Here is a 13,875-nt window from a genome sequence, read left to right on the forward strand (position 1 = left end):
AACCATTTCTCTATTTTATCTGACAGATTTCAGATGTTGTTATCCACATAAATTACATTATTATCTTACTCAGGAAAGGATACCACTTTGATAACCATTAAAAAATGAGAAGAGACAATACTGTTAAAGAAATGTCATATATTTGAGGCTAGCATCAAGTAAACATAATAAATCATCAAGATTTTTTAACTTGTGAATATTTAAAATAAATAGTCTTGTTCTGAGAAAATAAAATGATAAAGCTTCACATTTATAATATTAATAAATCATAGGACAGAGGAACACTTTGTTAGGACAGCATATAACCCTCATTTGGCTCACCATACAAGAACATATTAATAGAATGTATGCAAAATGTTCTTTATTCTAGTTACACTCTTCCTAAATATAATAAAGTTACTTTGGCATGTTATAAATTATAGCTAATTTTCTGTCTTATGTGAGATATAGGGATTTATTATCTATCTAGTATTAGAATAATCTTATATTCAATATTTTATTTATTATTAACAGATCTCAAGGATTTATTGTTTGTTTCCTGGAACAGACATGGATCAGAGCTTTCAATGTAAAATGATGAAGTAGAAAAGTAAAATGGTCAGTAAAATCTGATTTTATGAGAAAGAAAAGTAAAACATGTTCTTACTTTTATGGACAGTAAACTCCATTCAAAGAAATTAACTTATGATATCTGTTTTCAGATATCAGACTTCCCTGGTCGCTCAGACAGTAAAGAGTCTGCCTACAATGTGGGAGACCGAGGTTCGGTCCCTGGGTCGGGAAGATCCTCTGGAGAAGGAAATGGCAACCCACTGCAGTACTCTTGCCTGGAAAATCCCATGGACAGAGGAGCCTGGTAGGCTACAGTCCATGGGGTTGCAAAGAATCAGACACAACTGAGCAGCTTCACTTTCACTTTCATCTGTTTTCAAGGAGCTTCTATGGTAGCTCAGCAGTAAAGAATCTGCCTGCGATGCAGGAAACACGGGTTCAATTCCTCCCTGGGTCAGCAATATTCCCTAAAGAAGAAAATGGCAATCCACTCTTGTATTCTTGCATGGGAACTCCATGGACAGAGAAGTCTGGTAGGCTGCAGCCCATGGAGTTACAGAGAATCAGACACGACGTAGTGACTAAACACTAACAATCTATTTTCAATTAAGTGAAATAATTTTCTCACTAAGCTGGACAAGACTTAGTGACTAAACAACAACAATCTATTTTCAATTAAGTAAAAGGATTTCCCAAACAGTATATTTACCGTACAGGAAAAAATCCAAGGAGGAGGAAAAATAAAGTAGTATCAGATAATATTGCTAGGCACTTTTGAATAATTTAATCCCCACAACAAATCTCAGGTGAACTCTTTCATTCTTTTATAGATAACAAAACTTAAATTACAGGAGGGAAACAGCTTGACAAATAACCATTATGAAAGGGAGGCAGAGTAGAGACTCAAACCCACAGCTCACAGTGTTTCCTCCTGAAGTCTGAGGTATTAAAACTACAAAAGTGGAAATACTGGTAACATTGCATACTTTTTCAGCATTTTAGTGTTCTCCTGTGACAAGAGCAACCAAAACTTCAACACTTTGTTTCAACCTTCAGATAAACAGCCTAATGAAACAGAGGCCGAGGTTTCTTTTACATAAGTCGTTCATAATTAACTTTGAATCATATGCCTTTTGGTATAAAAATTAGTCAACCACACACAAAAAATTTCCTATTTCCTCTACATAGTCAGACAAGCATGAAATAAGAAAAAAATGCTCTATCTCAATGACATCATATAATGTTTAACCTGGTAAAGACTAGGAAGAATGGAGTAGCAAGTAACAGCGGTTCATGGCTGGGAGAGGGACAGGCTGTAGAGGCAGACCCTCTCTGAGGCACAGGCATGCAGCGAACACCTGAAGTAGAGGGTAGAGCAAGGGCATCAAGAAAGACTTGCCTGCAAAACAGGCTCACTGTAATTACAAGGTAGTGTGAGAGGAATTTGAAGCCAGTGATACACTGCAGGTAATCTTAGCAATGAAAGTCCCAAACCTGTTTCAACTTCGACTAAACTTACTCAGCTCCTAGCACTAGCAACACAGACATGCTATTCCGGCACAAATGTTATTAAACTCAGTCTTTACCATCCCATCCATACACGGTATTTTGTATTAAACAAAATATTATTAAACACTAAAGAAAGCAAGAAAAGTTAATCCACTTTCTAGAGACAAAGCAACTGACAATCCAGACTCAAAGAGGTTGAAATAATCATAAAGAATTTTAAATGACTATAATTACTATGTTAAAAGACCTAGTAGATAAGGTGGAAAACATGCATAAAGACAGTGAGGAATTTCAGCAGAGTAATGAAAACTGTAAAGGTCAAACGAAATATCAGAAATAATAATTTTAAAAATCAAGATAAAATAGTGATGAAAAATGCCTCCAACACGCTCAAAAGTAGACCACATAGGTTAGAAGATAGACCATATGACATTACCTGAAAGAAAGAGTAACTATAACAGAATCAGACAAACTAAAGATAAGAGAGAATATGAACAGGGATAAAGAGAAAAACTTTAAAATAATAAAAAAAACAGATTTACTAAGGAGACATAACAATCCTAAATATGTACACACTTAAGAACAGATCTCCAAAATACATAAAGTAAAAACTGACAGGACTGAAATGAGAAACAAACAAATCCATAATTTTAGTCAGAGACTTCAAGACTCCAAAACTTAGTATTTGACAGAACAAGTAAACAGAAAATTAGTATATTTACAGGAGTTCTGAGCAACATAATTATCCAGTTTGACCTAACTGAAGTTTTAACCCAACCACACAGCAGAATAAACATCTTTTCAGGCACACATTTTTTTGATAGACCATATTCTGTAAATAGGAAAAAAGCTCATGAAATATGAAAGCTCATGAAACAAGCTTTGACAAACAACAGATTTTTTCCTCTATTCATTGCCCATTAAGCAAACTAGAAATAAGTAACAAAGATATGTGGTAAATTCTCAAATACCTGGAAATTTAACAGTATACTTCTAAATAACTCAGCAATAAAAAGGAAGAGAAATGAGAAAATATTTTGAATAAAAGGAAAACAAAAACATATCAAAATTCATAGGATGCAACTAAAGCAAGGCTGAGAAGCAAATCTTTGATTATTAATGCTTATAGACTACTAGGAAAAAATTAAGTTACAAGGATGTAATGTACAGCACAGGGAATATAGTCAATACCTTAAAATAACTTTGATGACGTATATGCTATAAAAATATTGTATTACTATGTGTACATCTGAAACTAACAGAATACTGTAAGTGAACACTACTTCAGTAAAAAGATAGAAACAAATAAAATAAGAAAAGGTGTCATACTAATGATCTAACAAGCTTCAACCATAAGAAACTGTGGGGGGAAAAATAGGGAAAAAGGTGCAACTTAACCCCAAAGAAAGCAGAAATAAAGATAAAAGCAAAATTAATAAAATTGAACACACAAAAGTAGAGAAAAATCAATGAAACAAAAACTAATTCTCTGAAATAATAATATTAATACACTTGTAGCCAGACTGACAGCCAAAGAGAAGATGAAAACCCCATAGACTGGAGCCCACTAGGCTCCTCTGTCCATGGGATTCTCCAGGCCAGAATACTGGAGTGGGTTGCCATTCCCTTCTCCAGGGGATCTTCCCGACCCAGGGATTGAACCCAGGTCTCCTGCATTGCAGGCAGACGCTTTACCACCTGAGCCACCAGGGAAGCCTGAAATAATAATACACTTTGTAGCCAGACTGACAACCAAAGAGACAATGAAACAGGGAACATTACTAAAGACCCTACAGATATGAAAAGGATAATAACAAAGTATTACAACAACATTATGTCCACAATTTAGAGGAAACACATTCCCTGAAATAAACAACAAGAGCCACACAAGCTTACAAAAGCCACCTAAGAAGAAAAAACCTGAATAGTACTGTATCTACCAAAGAAACTGAATACATACATTGTAAAACTTAGTGGGAAAAAAACAAAAAACTCCAACCTCACCTGGTTTCACTGGGAAGTTCTACCAAACACTGGAGCAGGAAATGGAAACCCCCTCTAGTATCCTCGCCTGGGAAATCCCCTGGACAAAGGAGCCTGGTGGGCTACAGTCCATGGGATCACAGAGTCAGACACAACTGAGAGACTAAACAACAATACACAAACTTCTCCAGTAGAAAGAAACACTTCTAAACTCATTTTACATCATCAGCATTACTCTTATACCAAACACATACATACATATAGATATTTAAACTACAGATCAATATCTCATATGAACATACATGCAAAAAATTCTCAACAATGCATTATCAAATCAATTCCAGCAATATTTAAAGAAGATAATACAGCATGACCAAGTGGGATTTCTTCCACAAAATGCAAGGTGATTTCAAAAATCAACTAGTATAATTCACATTATCAACAAATAAAGAAGAAACATCATATAATCATCTAATTAAACACCAAAAACATTTGACAACATTCAATACCTATTCATGAGTTTTAAAATCTCAGCAAAAAGGAATGGCAGGGAATTTCTTCAAGATGATGAAGGGCATCTACCAAAAAACCCATTATGCTTAATGGTGAAAAACTAAATGCTCTTCCCCTCATATCAGGAACCAGACAAGGAATACACTCTCATCACTCCCATTTAACTTTGTATTTAGTGTAGGTTCTAGGTAAGAAAAAGAAAAAATAAAAGAACTATACAAATAAAACAGTTCTCTAGATAGAGAAATAAAACACCTCTGTTCCCTGATGACATGATTCTTTAAAAAGAAATTCCCAAAGAATCTATTGAAAGGAAGGAAGGAAAAGATCACTAAGTTGTGTCCACCTCTTTTCGACCCCATGGACTACATGTAGCCCACTAGGCTCCTCTGTCCATGGGATTTCCCAGGCAAGAATACTGGAGTGGGTTGCCACTTACCTAGGGAGCAAACCCATGTCTCCTGCAATGGCAATCAGATTCTTTACTGCTGAGCCACCAGGGAAGCCCCAAAGAACCTATTAAAATCCATTTAAAAGTGACTAAAATTAACTAGCTAATATAGGGTAATCTCAGGCCACAAGGTCAATGTAAAAATCAACTGCACAGTGCACAACAATGTGAATGCTATTCTATTACATTATGTACATTTTACCACTTTTTAAAAAAAATGATAGCATCAGAAAAGTTATTCAGAGAAGAAAAAAATGTCCTGAGCCAGCTGCAAACTTAAGCTTTTATTAAAAGCTGTTTTAAATCAATTGTATTTATATACACTGACATTGGACAAACAGTAATTAAAATTTAAAAATGCAGTACCACTTTTAATAGCATCAAGAAACGAATTATAAACCCATCAAAATATATATAAGATCTGTAAAATCTAGGAATACCAACAAACAAAATTAAAGAACTAAATAAATGTAGAAATATGTTATGTTCATGCACTGGAAGATATCAATTTTCCTTAAACTTACCGACAGACTCAATATAATCCCAACCAAAATTCCAGTAAGATTATTTTGTGGCAGTCAGGAGCCTGATTCTAAAGTTTATATAGAAAATAAAACTAGAATAGCCAAAATAATTCTGAAAAGGAACAAAGTTGTAGGATTCATGCAACCTAATTATGAGACCATAAAGACCATGATTTCAATTCTATAAATCCATAATTATGAACACAGAATGGTAACAGCAAAAGGACAGACATACAGATCAACAGAACAGAGTCTAGAAGTACACCCACACTTGGTCAATAGATTTCATATACGGTCAATTAGTTTCGAAAAAGGTACAAAATCAATTAAATAGAGAATGACCAGTCTTTTCAACAATGGTTGGATTTTCAAATTCTAGCAATGGTGCTAAAATTTTTGTATATCTATATGGAAAGAGATGAATCCCAATCTCTACCTCACAGCATGTAAAATTTAACTCAAAATGAACTATAGATTTAAAAGTATAATAAAGTAAAACCATAACACATTTAGAAGAAAATTAAGAGATAATTTCTGTGACCTTGGATTAGGCAAACATTTCTTAAACAAAATATCAAATACATGAACCATAAAAGATAAAACTGATAAACTGGACTAATTCAAGATATGACAACTTCAGTTCTTCAAAAGATACTGTTAAGTCACAGAAAAGCCACAGAGAGAAAATACTTGAAAACACACAGGTCATAAAGTCCTAAGTCCACAATATACCAAAAAAACTCTCAACATCCAAAAATAAGAAAACAAACAAAATTTAATGGCTAAAGACAGAACAATTAAAAAAGATATATGAATGACAAAACATGAAAAGGTGCTCAACATGCTTTGTCATTAGAGAGAAGAAAAATAAGACCACAATGAGATACTACTACACACCTATAGCTAAAAATAATAAAGAAACTCTCAATAGCAAATACGAGTCATGATAGAAGACAATTGTTGGAAAAAGAGTCTGGTGAGTTCTTCCAAAGTTTACTAACCATTTGATCCAGCAATCCCACGTCTAGATATTTACCCAAGAGACATAAAAATTTATGATACTACAGAAACCTAAAATGCAAATATTTATAGTGGCTTTATTCATAACCTCCAAAACTAAAACAAATCCACTGGTGAATGGATAACTACCTTAGAGTCACACAATGCGATACTATATACAGCAGTTAAAAAAAAAAAAACTACTAAATACATAAATAAATCTCAAATGCACTGTACTACAGAAAGAAGCCAGTACTCCCCTCTGTAAGAATGGAAAACCTATCAATTGTTACCAGAGGCTGGTGGTAATGATAAAAGGGAATTTTATGGGATGATAAATTCCTCTATATCTTACTTGTGCTTACTAGATTGTACACACTGTCAAAATTCATGAAAGTATACACTAAAGTGAGTGAATTTTACTGTGTAAGTAACACTTCAATAAGTCTGACAAAAAAATCCTATTAACTTACTATGATTTTATTGATAAAAGTGAGGTGGTGTACTTGTTAAGGATGTTTCAAGCACTCTTTGTTAAAGGTGATTTTTGGAAATGATGGTTCTGTACTTTGAGAAACTCTAAACTCTAAAAGCTGGGTCAGAATTTCTCAAAGTACAGAACCATCATTTCCAAAAATCACCTTTAACAAGGAGTACTTGAAACATACTCAACAAGTAAGTACACCTTTAACAAGGAGTACTTAAAAATATAAATAATGGTCTCTATTTCAAACCAACCGAATTTCAGTCCAAGACTTCCAAAAAGGAGAATTTAGAGTTGTTGCTGTTTTATTTTTTTAATTTACAGCAATAAATTGTGTTCAATTTCCAAATAGGCACTTTTAACAAAATTTTTGGACTTAGGAGGATCCACATTCATTCTTACTGATTCATTCCTTAATTCTAATCTTATTAATTCATTTTCTCCTTTTGTTTCAAACATGTAATTAACTGAAACGGCAAATTCTAGAGGATTACTCCTACAGAGGAGACACAGCGTATGTAATGTTAGGATGTGTGATAAATTTGTCTTACTGATATTCTCAAAATGAAAAAATCATTATCCCCAAGGAACAGAGCTCTATCTGAAGATCTAGTTATTTCAGCAAACCTGTAGATTAGTTCAATATTAGACAATTTAAAAAGATGCTAGGGAAATATTTCATTTTACTAAATTTCATTCACAACCTTTTTCCCCAAACAATTTATTACTTGATTTTGCTCACCTCCTCTCCTGAAAGGTAATACGCTGCAAGCAAGCCTCCAATAAATCGAATGTTGACTTCAAAAACAGACACTTCTGAATTCTGTGAAAACATATTGAAAATGCTCACATATACACAAAGCTGTAAAGGTTTCAAAATATCTTCAATACTTCATATGTTTCTCACAAACACACTGGGGAGAATATTTTTTTCCACTTTCTACATCTTCATTTCTCATGCAACTGAAATCTCACCTCCCATTTGTTAATGCTACTGAAACTCTTCTACTGCTATCAGCACAGCTTCCTGGTTGCCATAACCAATGGGCCATTTTCATGTGCCTTACATATGATTATGAAATTAGCAAGATATTTGATGCTGTGGACTATTCTCCCTCATGAAAGCCTCCATTTCTTAAATTTTGAAATAGTGCTCAATCTACTGGTCCCTTTCTGTTCTATGCTATATTCACTACACTATAATATATATTCAGTAAACTGTATGTCCATTTTTACTTCTATCTCTTCTCATGAATTTTAAATACTTTTCTAGTATGTATAACTTAATCAATGTTAAAGGAGGTACCAAAAAGTAATGACAAGATGATAGATTTTTTCAATTAACAATGTTGAAAACCTGACTCCTAGATGAGAAATTGATTTGACTCTTATATATGATATACACATATTTATCAAAATGAAATCAAAATAATTTAGAAGTAGACACAGAAGTACCAAAAAAAGTAGGAGAAAATGTGTACAGTACAATATATCTGTACTCCCTTGAGAAAGCAGGTACTTTGTAAGTATATAATCAATTGCACTGATAACAAATAATGACAGAAAGACATGAATTTCCCCATAATGAAAATTACCTATAACAAAAAAATCATGAACAAAATTAAAAGGCAAGAAACAAATGGAAGGATATCTGCCACAAATATAGAATAACTTACCACATATAGTCTACAGGTTTGTATTTAGATATGGATAAAGATATTGCTGAGAAAGATTCTAATGCATGGAAAGAAAAGTAAAGAAGTGGCGAAGAACATGACCAAAGAATCCACAGAATATACAAAAGTGACTAATAGAAAAATAATATTTCTAATTAACTTTTAAATAAAAATTAAAAGGAAATATATATTACCCTGAAGTCTTTCCAATATTCACAGGCAGAAGACATCATTTGCTAACACAAGCATAATTCTCTAATACAGAACTTTCACAATATAATTATTTTAATAACATAAACTGTTATTCCATCCTCAAAAGCAAAGTATTTATATTACTTCATATATTCCCAATATAAAGCATACTGCAGGATATATAGTAGACATTCACTAAATATAGAGAGGAAGCGAAAGAGGGAGAGAGGGCCTCTGTCACTCGCTAGAAGAATAATACCTTCTAACCAGTTTCCCTGACTTCATCCTTCCCAGTACTCTATTTGTTCAGTACCATATAGCTAGAGCATAATATAACTTTTCAATCTTAAGTCAGCATAGATTACCACTCTGTGCAAACTTTTACAATGGTTTCTGGTTACACTCAGGGTAAAATGACTTATTAGACCCAACATAATCAGATTCCCCACAACCTCTCTGACATTATCTCCTAACAAATATCCCTGTGATTCACTTTATGATTACACCAAATGGGTCTACCTGCCATTTGAGAATTGTCAAATTCACTTCTGTGTCAGTCTTTACACTACTTGCACATCTCTATGAGCAAATTTCACTTAGAAAGTTTTTCTGACCACACAATATAAAATAGTGAAGTAATCCCTCATCACTAATATTCTTTATTCTGTACTATTTCCCCAATTAACACTTACCATCATCTTAATATGGCATAATTCTTTATAAAATTCAAACCTTTCCTCACAAGAGACAGAAGAGAAAGTCTAGAGGACAGAACAGAGCGGATGAGGAAGAAACATTATTTACAGGAGTAAAGAGAGAACCTTCCTAAAGTGCTGAAAACAAAAGTCCTTAGACTAAAGAATATTATGTGTCCTTTACGGAATAATCTAAATAGAGAATGGTAAAGAAACTACAGAAAAACAAAGCAAAGAAAGAAAATATTAACAAGGGGGGAAAAGATTACCTTTTAAAAATTAGACTGACAGCATACTTTTCAACAGCATATTAGAAAGAATGAGACTGTATCTTTAAAAGGTTAAGAGAAAATAATCATCAACCTCTAATTTTATACTCAGCTATAATATCTATTAGGAGAAAGCTTGGCTCTCTCATATCCACATGACTTCCCTTGGGTGTCTTCTCAGAAATGTTATTACCTTCAATAGTCATCAGATATAAAACAGCAACTTCTCACCACTGCTTACTCCTATTTACTCACCAATTTACTCACCAATCCTATTTATTTACTCTTCTTTAAGAGTAAGAACTTACCACTACCTGATATGTTATATACAATTTTAATATGCATTTACTATTTTTCTCCTATAACTAAAATATAAACTAGAGATAAAACTCTGTTTTGTTCATTCCTGTATCCATAGATCCAGAACAGTGTCTGTCACAGAGAAAGCACTCAATAAATATGTTTATTTTTCTATTCATTGCTTAATTTTTCTATTCATTACCTAATTTTTCTATTCATTACTTTAAATGCAAGCTGGGACCAACTAGACAACAATTACACATAAGACAAGAGGGAAATGAGCTAAATTAAAAGATCTTTATATTTTTCAGAAGAAAGAGAAACTGATTGATTTTAAACTTTGGTAAGTATACCTATTAGAATTTCAAGAGTAACCCCGAAATAAACAGAAATGTAAAGTATATAATCAAACTAGTAGAGGTAAAAAGAGATACAAACTAAAAAGTAATAGAGGAAACAACAGACATGAAGTAATTTAATATAAAGTAAGAAAGAGAGAAAGTAAAGGCAAATGAGAAGCACAATAATAATATAGGTAGCAAAATAATGATGGAAGATCCAACTCCAAAAATATGTTACCATACTAAGTGTAAATATTTCAAATTTAACAGTTAAAAGATTCCAAGACTGGATAAAAATAACAAAATCTAAGTACACATCATATGTAAAACATACAGCTAAAACAAATGACACAGAAAGGCTAAAAGTAAAAGAATGAAAAATAACTGTGCTGATTATTAAGCTATTTTTTCCTCAGCTTCAAATCCATCCTTTAACATTCTACTTTGGTATACAGAAACCAGAACTCTTCAAATGCATTTCTCATTTGCCCACGGGCTCCCCAAGAGGCCCTGCCAATGACAAGAAGTGCTACAAAGATAATACAAAGATGAAGGAAGGAAAAGGAACTTATTCCTTCTAACTTACTTCTGGCTTCTGACACTGTCAAACCAGCCATGGTTCTTCACCCTTGCATTTGCTTCCAGGTTCCAGTTCCCCTGTCACAGACACATTCCCCAAGTTGGCCTCTTTATGCCCTTTTGAGATACCAAGCTCTAGCTAGGTACCCCCTCTTCAGATGTCTGAGCCCTAGCTCCAAGAGGATCCATTTAAGAACTCCTAAATTCTCAATATCAGAGCCCCAAGCTACTCAATGTTATTGGTCTCAGCCTCTTCTGACTGTTCTCAGAGTTCCAGGCGCGGCAGCTGTTTACTGCAGTTATTAATACTACCTCTTGTAATACAGTAATGTTCTACTTTGCCTTTTCAGTGCCCCATTACTTGTCAACAATTCTAAACAATAAATCCTCTCAATTAAAAAATTGCACAGTTTTGGTTCTTGATTGAGCCAACTGACACAATATACCAACAAATTATCAGGCATAATAAAACTGCCATGTTAACAAACAGGAATGTCGGAGATTCACAAATGCCAATTCTCTCCAAATTAATCTATAAACTGAATGCAATCCTCATCAAAATTTCAACAGGGTTTTCCAGAGCTTAAAAGAACAAAGAACTGAGAACTGCTAAGATAATCTCCTAGTAGAATAACATCAATAATAGCAAGATTCAAATATAGATAACAAGTTGTCTTATAAAAATATTGTAGCTAAGGGTACAATAAATATTTAGACTGCTAAAATATTGATGTAGGGATAAAGAGAAGAGCCAGTAGAAAACAACAGACTATAACTAATACATGACTAATGTGGCATGTACAAATAGCAGGGAAATATTAATAAACAGACTCAACTATTTGTTGATCAACTGATAATTGCCTATCATAGTCTACCTACAAATTTAATTATATAAGAACTAAAGACCCAAATGCAGAAGTTTAGAATTAAACACTGGAATATCTTCATGACCATGAAGTAAGGATTTCTTAAATAAGATACGAAAAGCATAATCTCTAAGGGCTATATAACTATATGGGGTGGGAAGAAGGGGTGGTGTGGGAGGGGTAGATGGACTACAATTCTCAACCCCGTTTACAATAAGATGTGGCCACATGAGCAAGAGTCACTCACTAAATACAAGCAAAAATGGGGTAACCAACTTCTGAACAATCACATATCTTTTCTCTACTTGTTCCTTCCTCCTTTCTGCCATGGGCACTTATCCACCTTATCTTGAGGAATCATCTATGAAGATGAAGCTTTATACCGCAGTTGACAGAGCAGTAAGACAAAGGATCCTAGATCACTGAGGAGCTACCCAAATCAGTCCTAAACTGCTTATCTCTGCACTTGATTTCCAGGAAACAGAAATAAATTCTCTCTCTTGCTTAAGCTATTTCATGCTAGATTTTCTGTTATGCACAGCCAAACCTAAACCTGATAATAAAAACTGTTGTGATATATGCTCAAAATGCTAAAATAATACAAAAGAAAGTAATCAGTTTTTGTCTAATTAGCATCAGGAAAGGTATCAGAAAAGAAATAATTACAGATTTAAATAATAATTTGAATGATACAGAGTTTGCCAAAGAGAAAAACACATAAAGGAGTGGTTTCTCACTACAGTCAGAAGGAACAGCAAGTACAAATATCATGAAAGATAATAATGAATATGACAAAATAGCCCACACATCTTTTAGGTGAAGACTGGTAGCAATGAAAATAACTGCTATCATTCACTGAACACTGAATATGTACCAGATTATCTCAAATAATCCTCACAATACTGCAAGAGGACAGCAATTTTATGACAGGTTTAGAAAGTAGCACTTACTTACAGGTAGATTTCCCAGGGAGTACTAAAATGTAGCTGTGCTGGGCTTCAAACCTAAGCAGTACCACTTAACAACTATGCCAAAATTCTGGGATGATGAGCACATGCCTATGAAGACTCATCAAAACTGTGCCATATTCACAACACGATTCAACTATACTTCAATTTAAAAAATAAAATTTTTAAAAGATGTTAAAAAAAACTGTGCCAAATCACTGTATCTTTAAAAAACAATAAAATATTTATTTTAAAGTTAACTTATGATTTTTCTATATTTTCAGTTCAATGTGCTTTTCCCCCCAACTCTTGCTTTAACACACTCAACACAGTACCTTAAATGATAAGAGTAAGAAAAGTAAAAGGAAAATGGTGAGAAAAGGTGTCTATTTTATGCAAAAACTAAACAACTGACAACTGCAAAAGAAGAAGGGAGACTTGGGATTTCCTTAAATTCAGTATAACACTCAAAACTATTGTTAGAGACTGTTTTTCTTTATAGTCAACTGAATAAATTATGAACTGCATACTCACCACACTGAAATCAAGGTTGTTTTCAATCCATTTTTGCCCATCTCGGAATTCATCATGAAGTCCCATGATATAAAGGGTATCCAAAGCATCTACTATAGTAGCACCCATTTGTGAAGTTCCTATATTTAGAGAGAAAAATGTCATTAAAAAGATGCCCTTCATACAAGACTTATTTTCATTTTTCATATATATAGAAAGTAAACCAAAGTAGGAATATAGGGATTAAAAAAATATCCAACATCATCTACTTTTCCATTAAATAGACAATATACATTGTTTAAAACATTTTTCTAAAGAGACACATTGATAACTAATAGGAAGAGAAAGGAAAACTAAAACTATAATTCTTCTTAATTTTCTTCCTGGTTCAGAAAATGAGATCTATTTAACTGAGATAGATCCAAAAAAAGGATTAATTTAAGAAATGGGAAGGGTGGTTCAAGATGGTAAGCTAAGTCATA

The 13,875-nt window shown here is 33.3% G+C and overlaps 1 protein-coding gene across 1 annotated transcript in view; it reads right to left on the minus strand.

Annotated features, from left to right (window-relative positions):
- Nucleotides 1-13,875, minus strand: part of MAN1A2 (mannosidase alpha class 1A member 2) — a 156,295-nt gene that overhangs the window by 78,300 nt on the left and 64,120 nt on the right. Inside the window, exons 4-5 of the mRNA XM_043875727.1 lie at nucleotides 13,415-13,533; nucleotides 7,758-7,838 (exon numbers count right to left, since the gene is read on the minus strand). Coding sequence (XP_043731662.1) covers nucleotides 7,758-7,838; nucleotides 13,415-13,533 — 200 coding nt within the window. The remainder of the gene's footprint in view (nucleotides 1-7,757; nucleotides 7,839-13,414; nucleotides 13,534-13,875) is intronic.

The sequence above is a fragment of the Cervus elaphus genome, chromosome 20 (genome assembly GCF_910594005.1).
Source record: "Cervus elaphus chromosome 20, mCerEla1.1, whole genome shotgun sequence".
NCBI classification, from domain to species: Eukaryota; Metazoa; Chordata; class Mammalia; order Artiodactyla; family Cervidae; genus Cervus; species Cervus elaphus.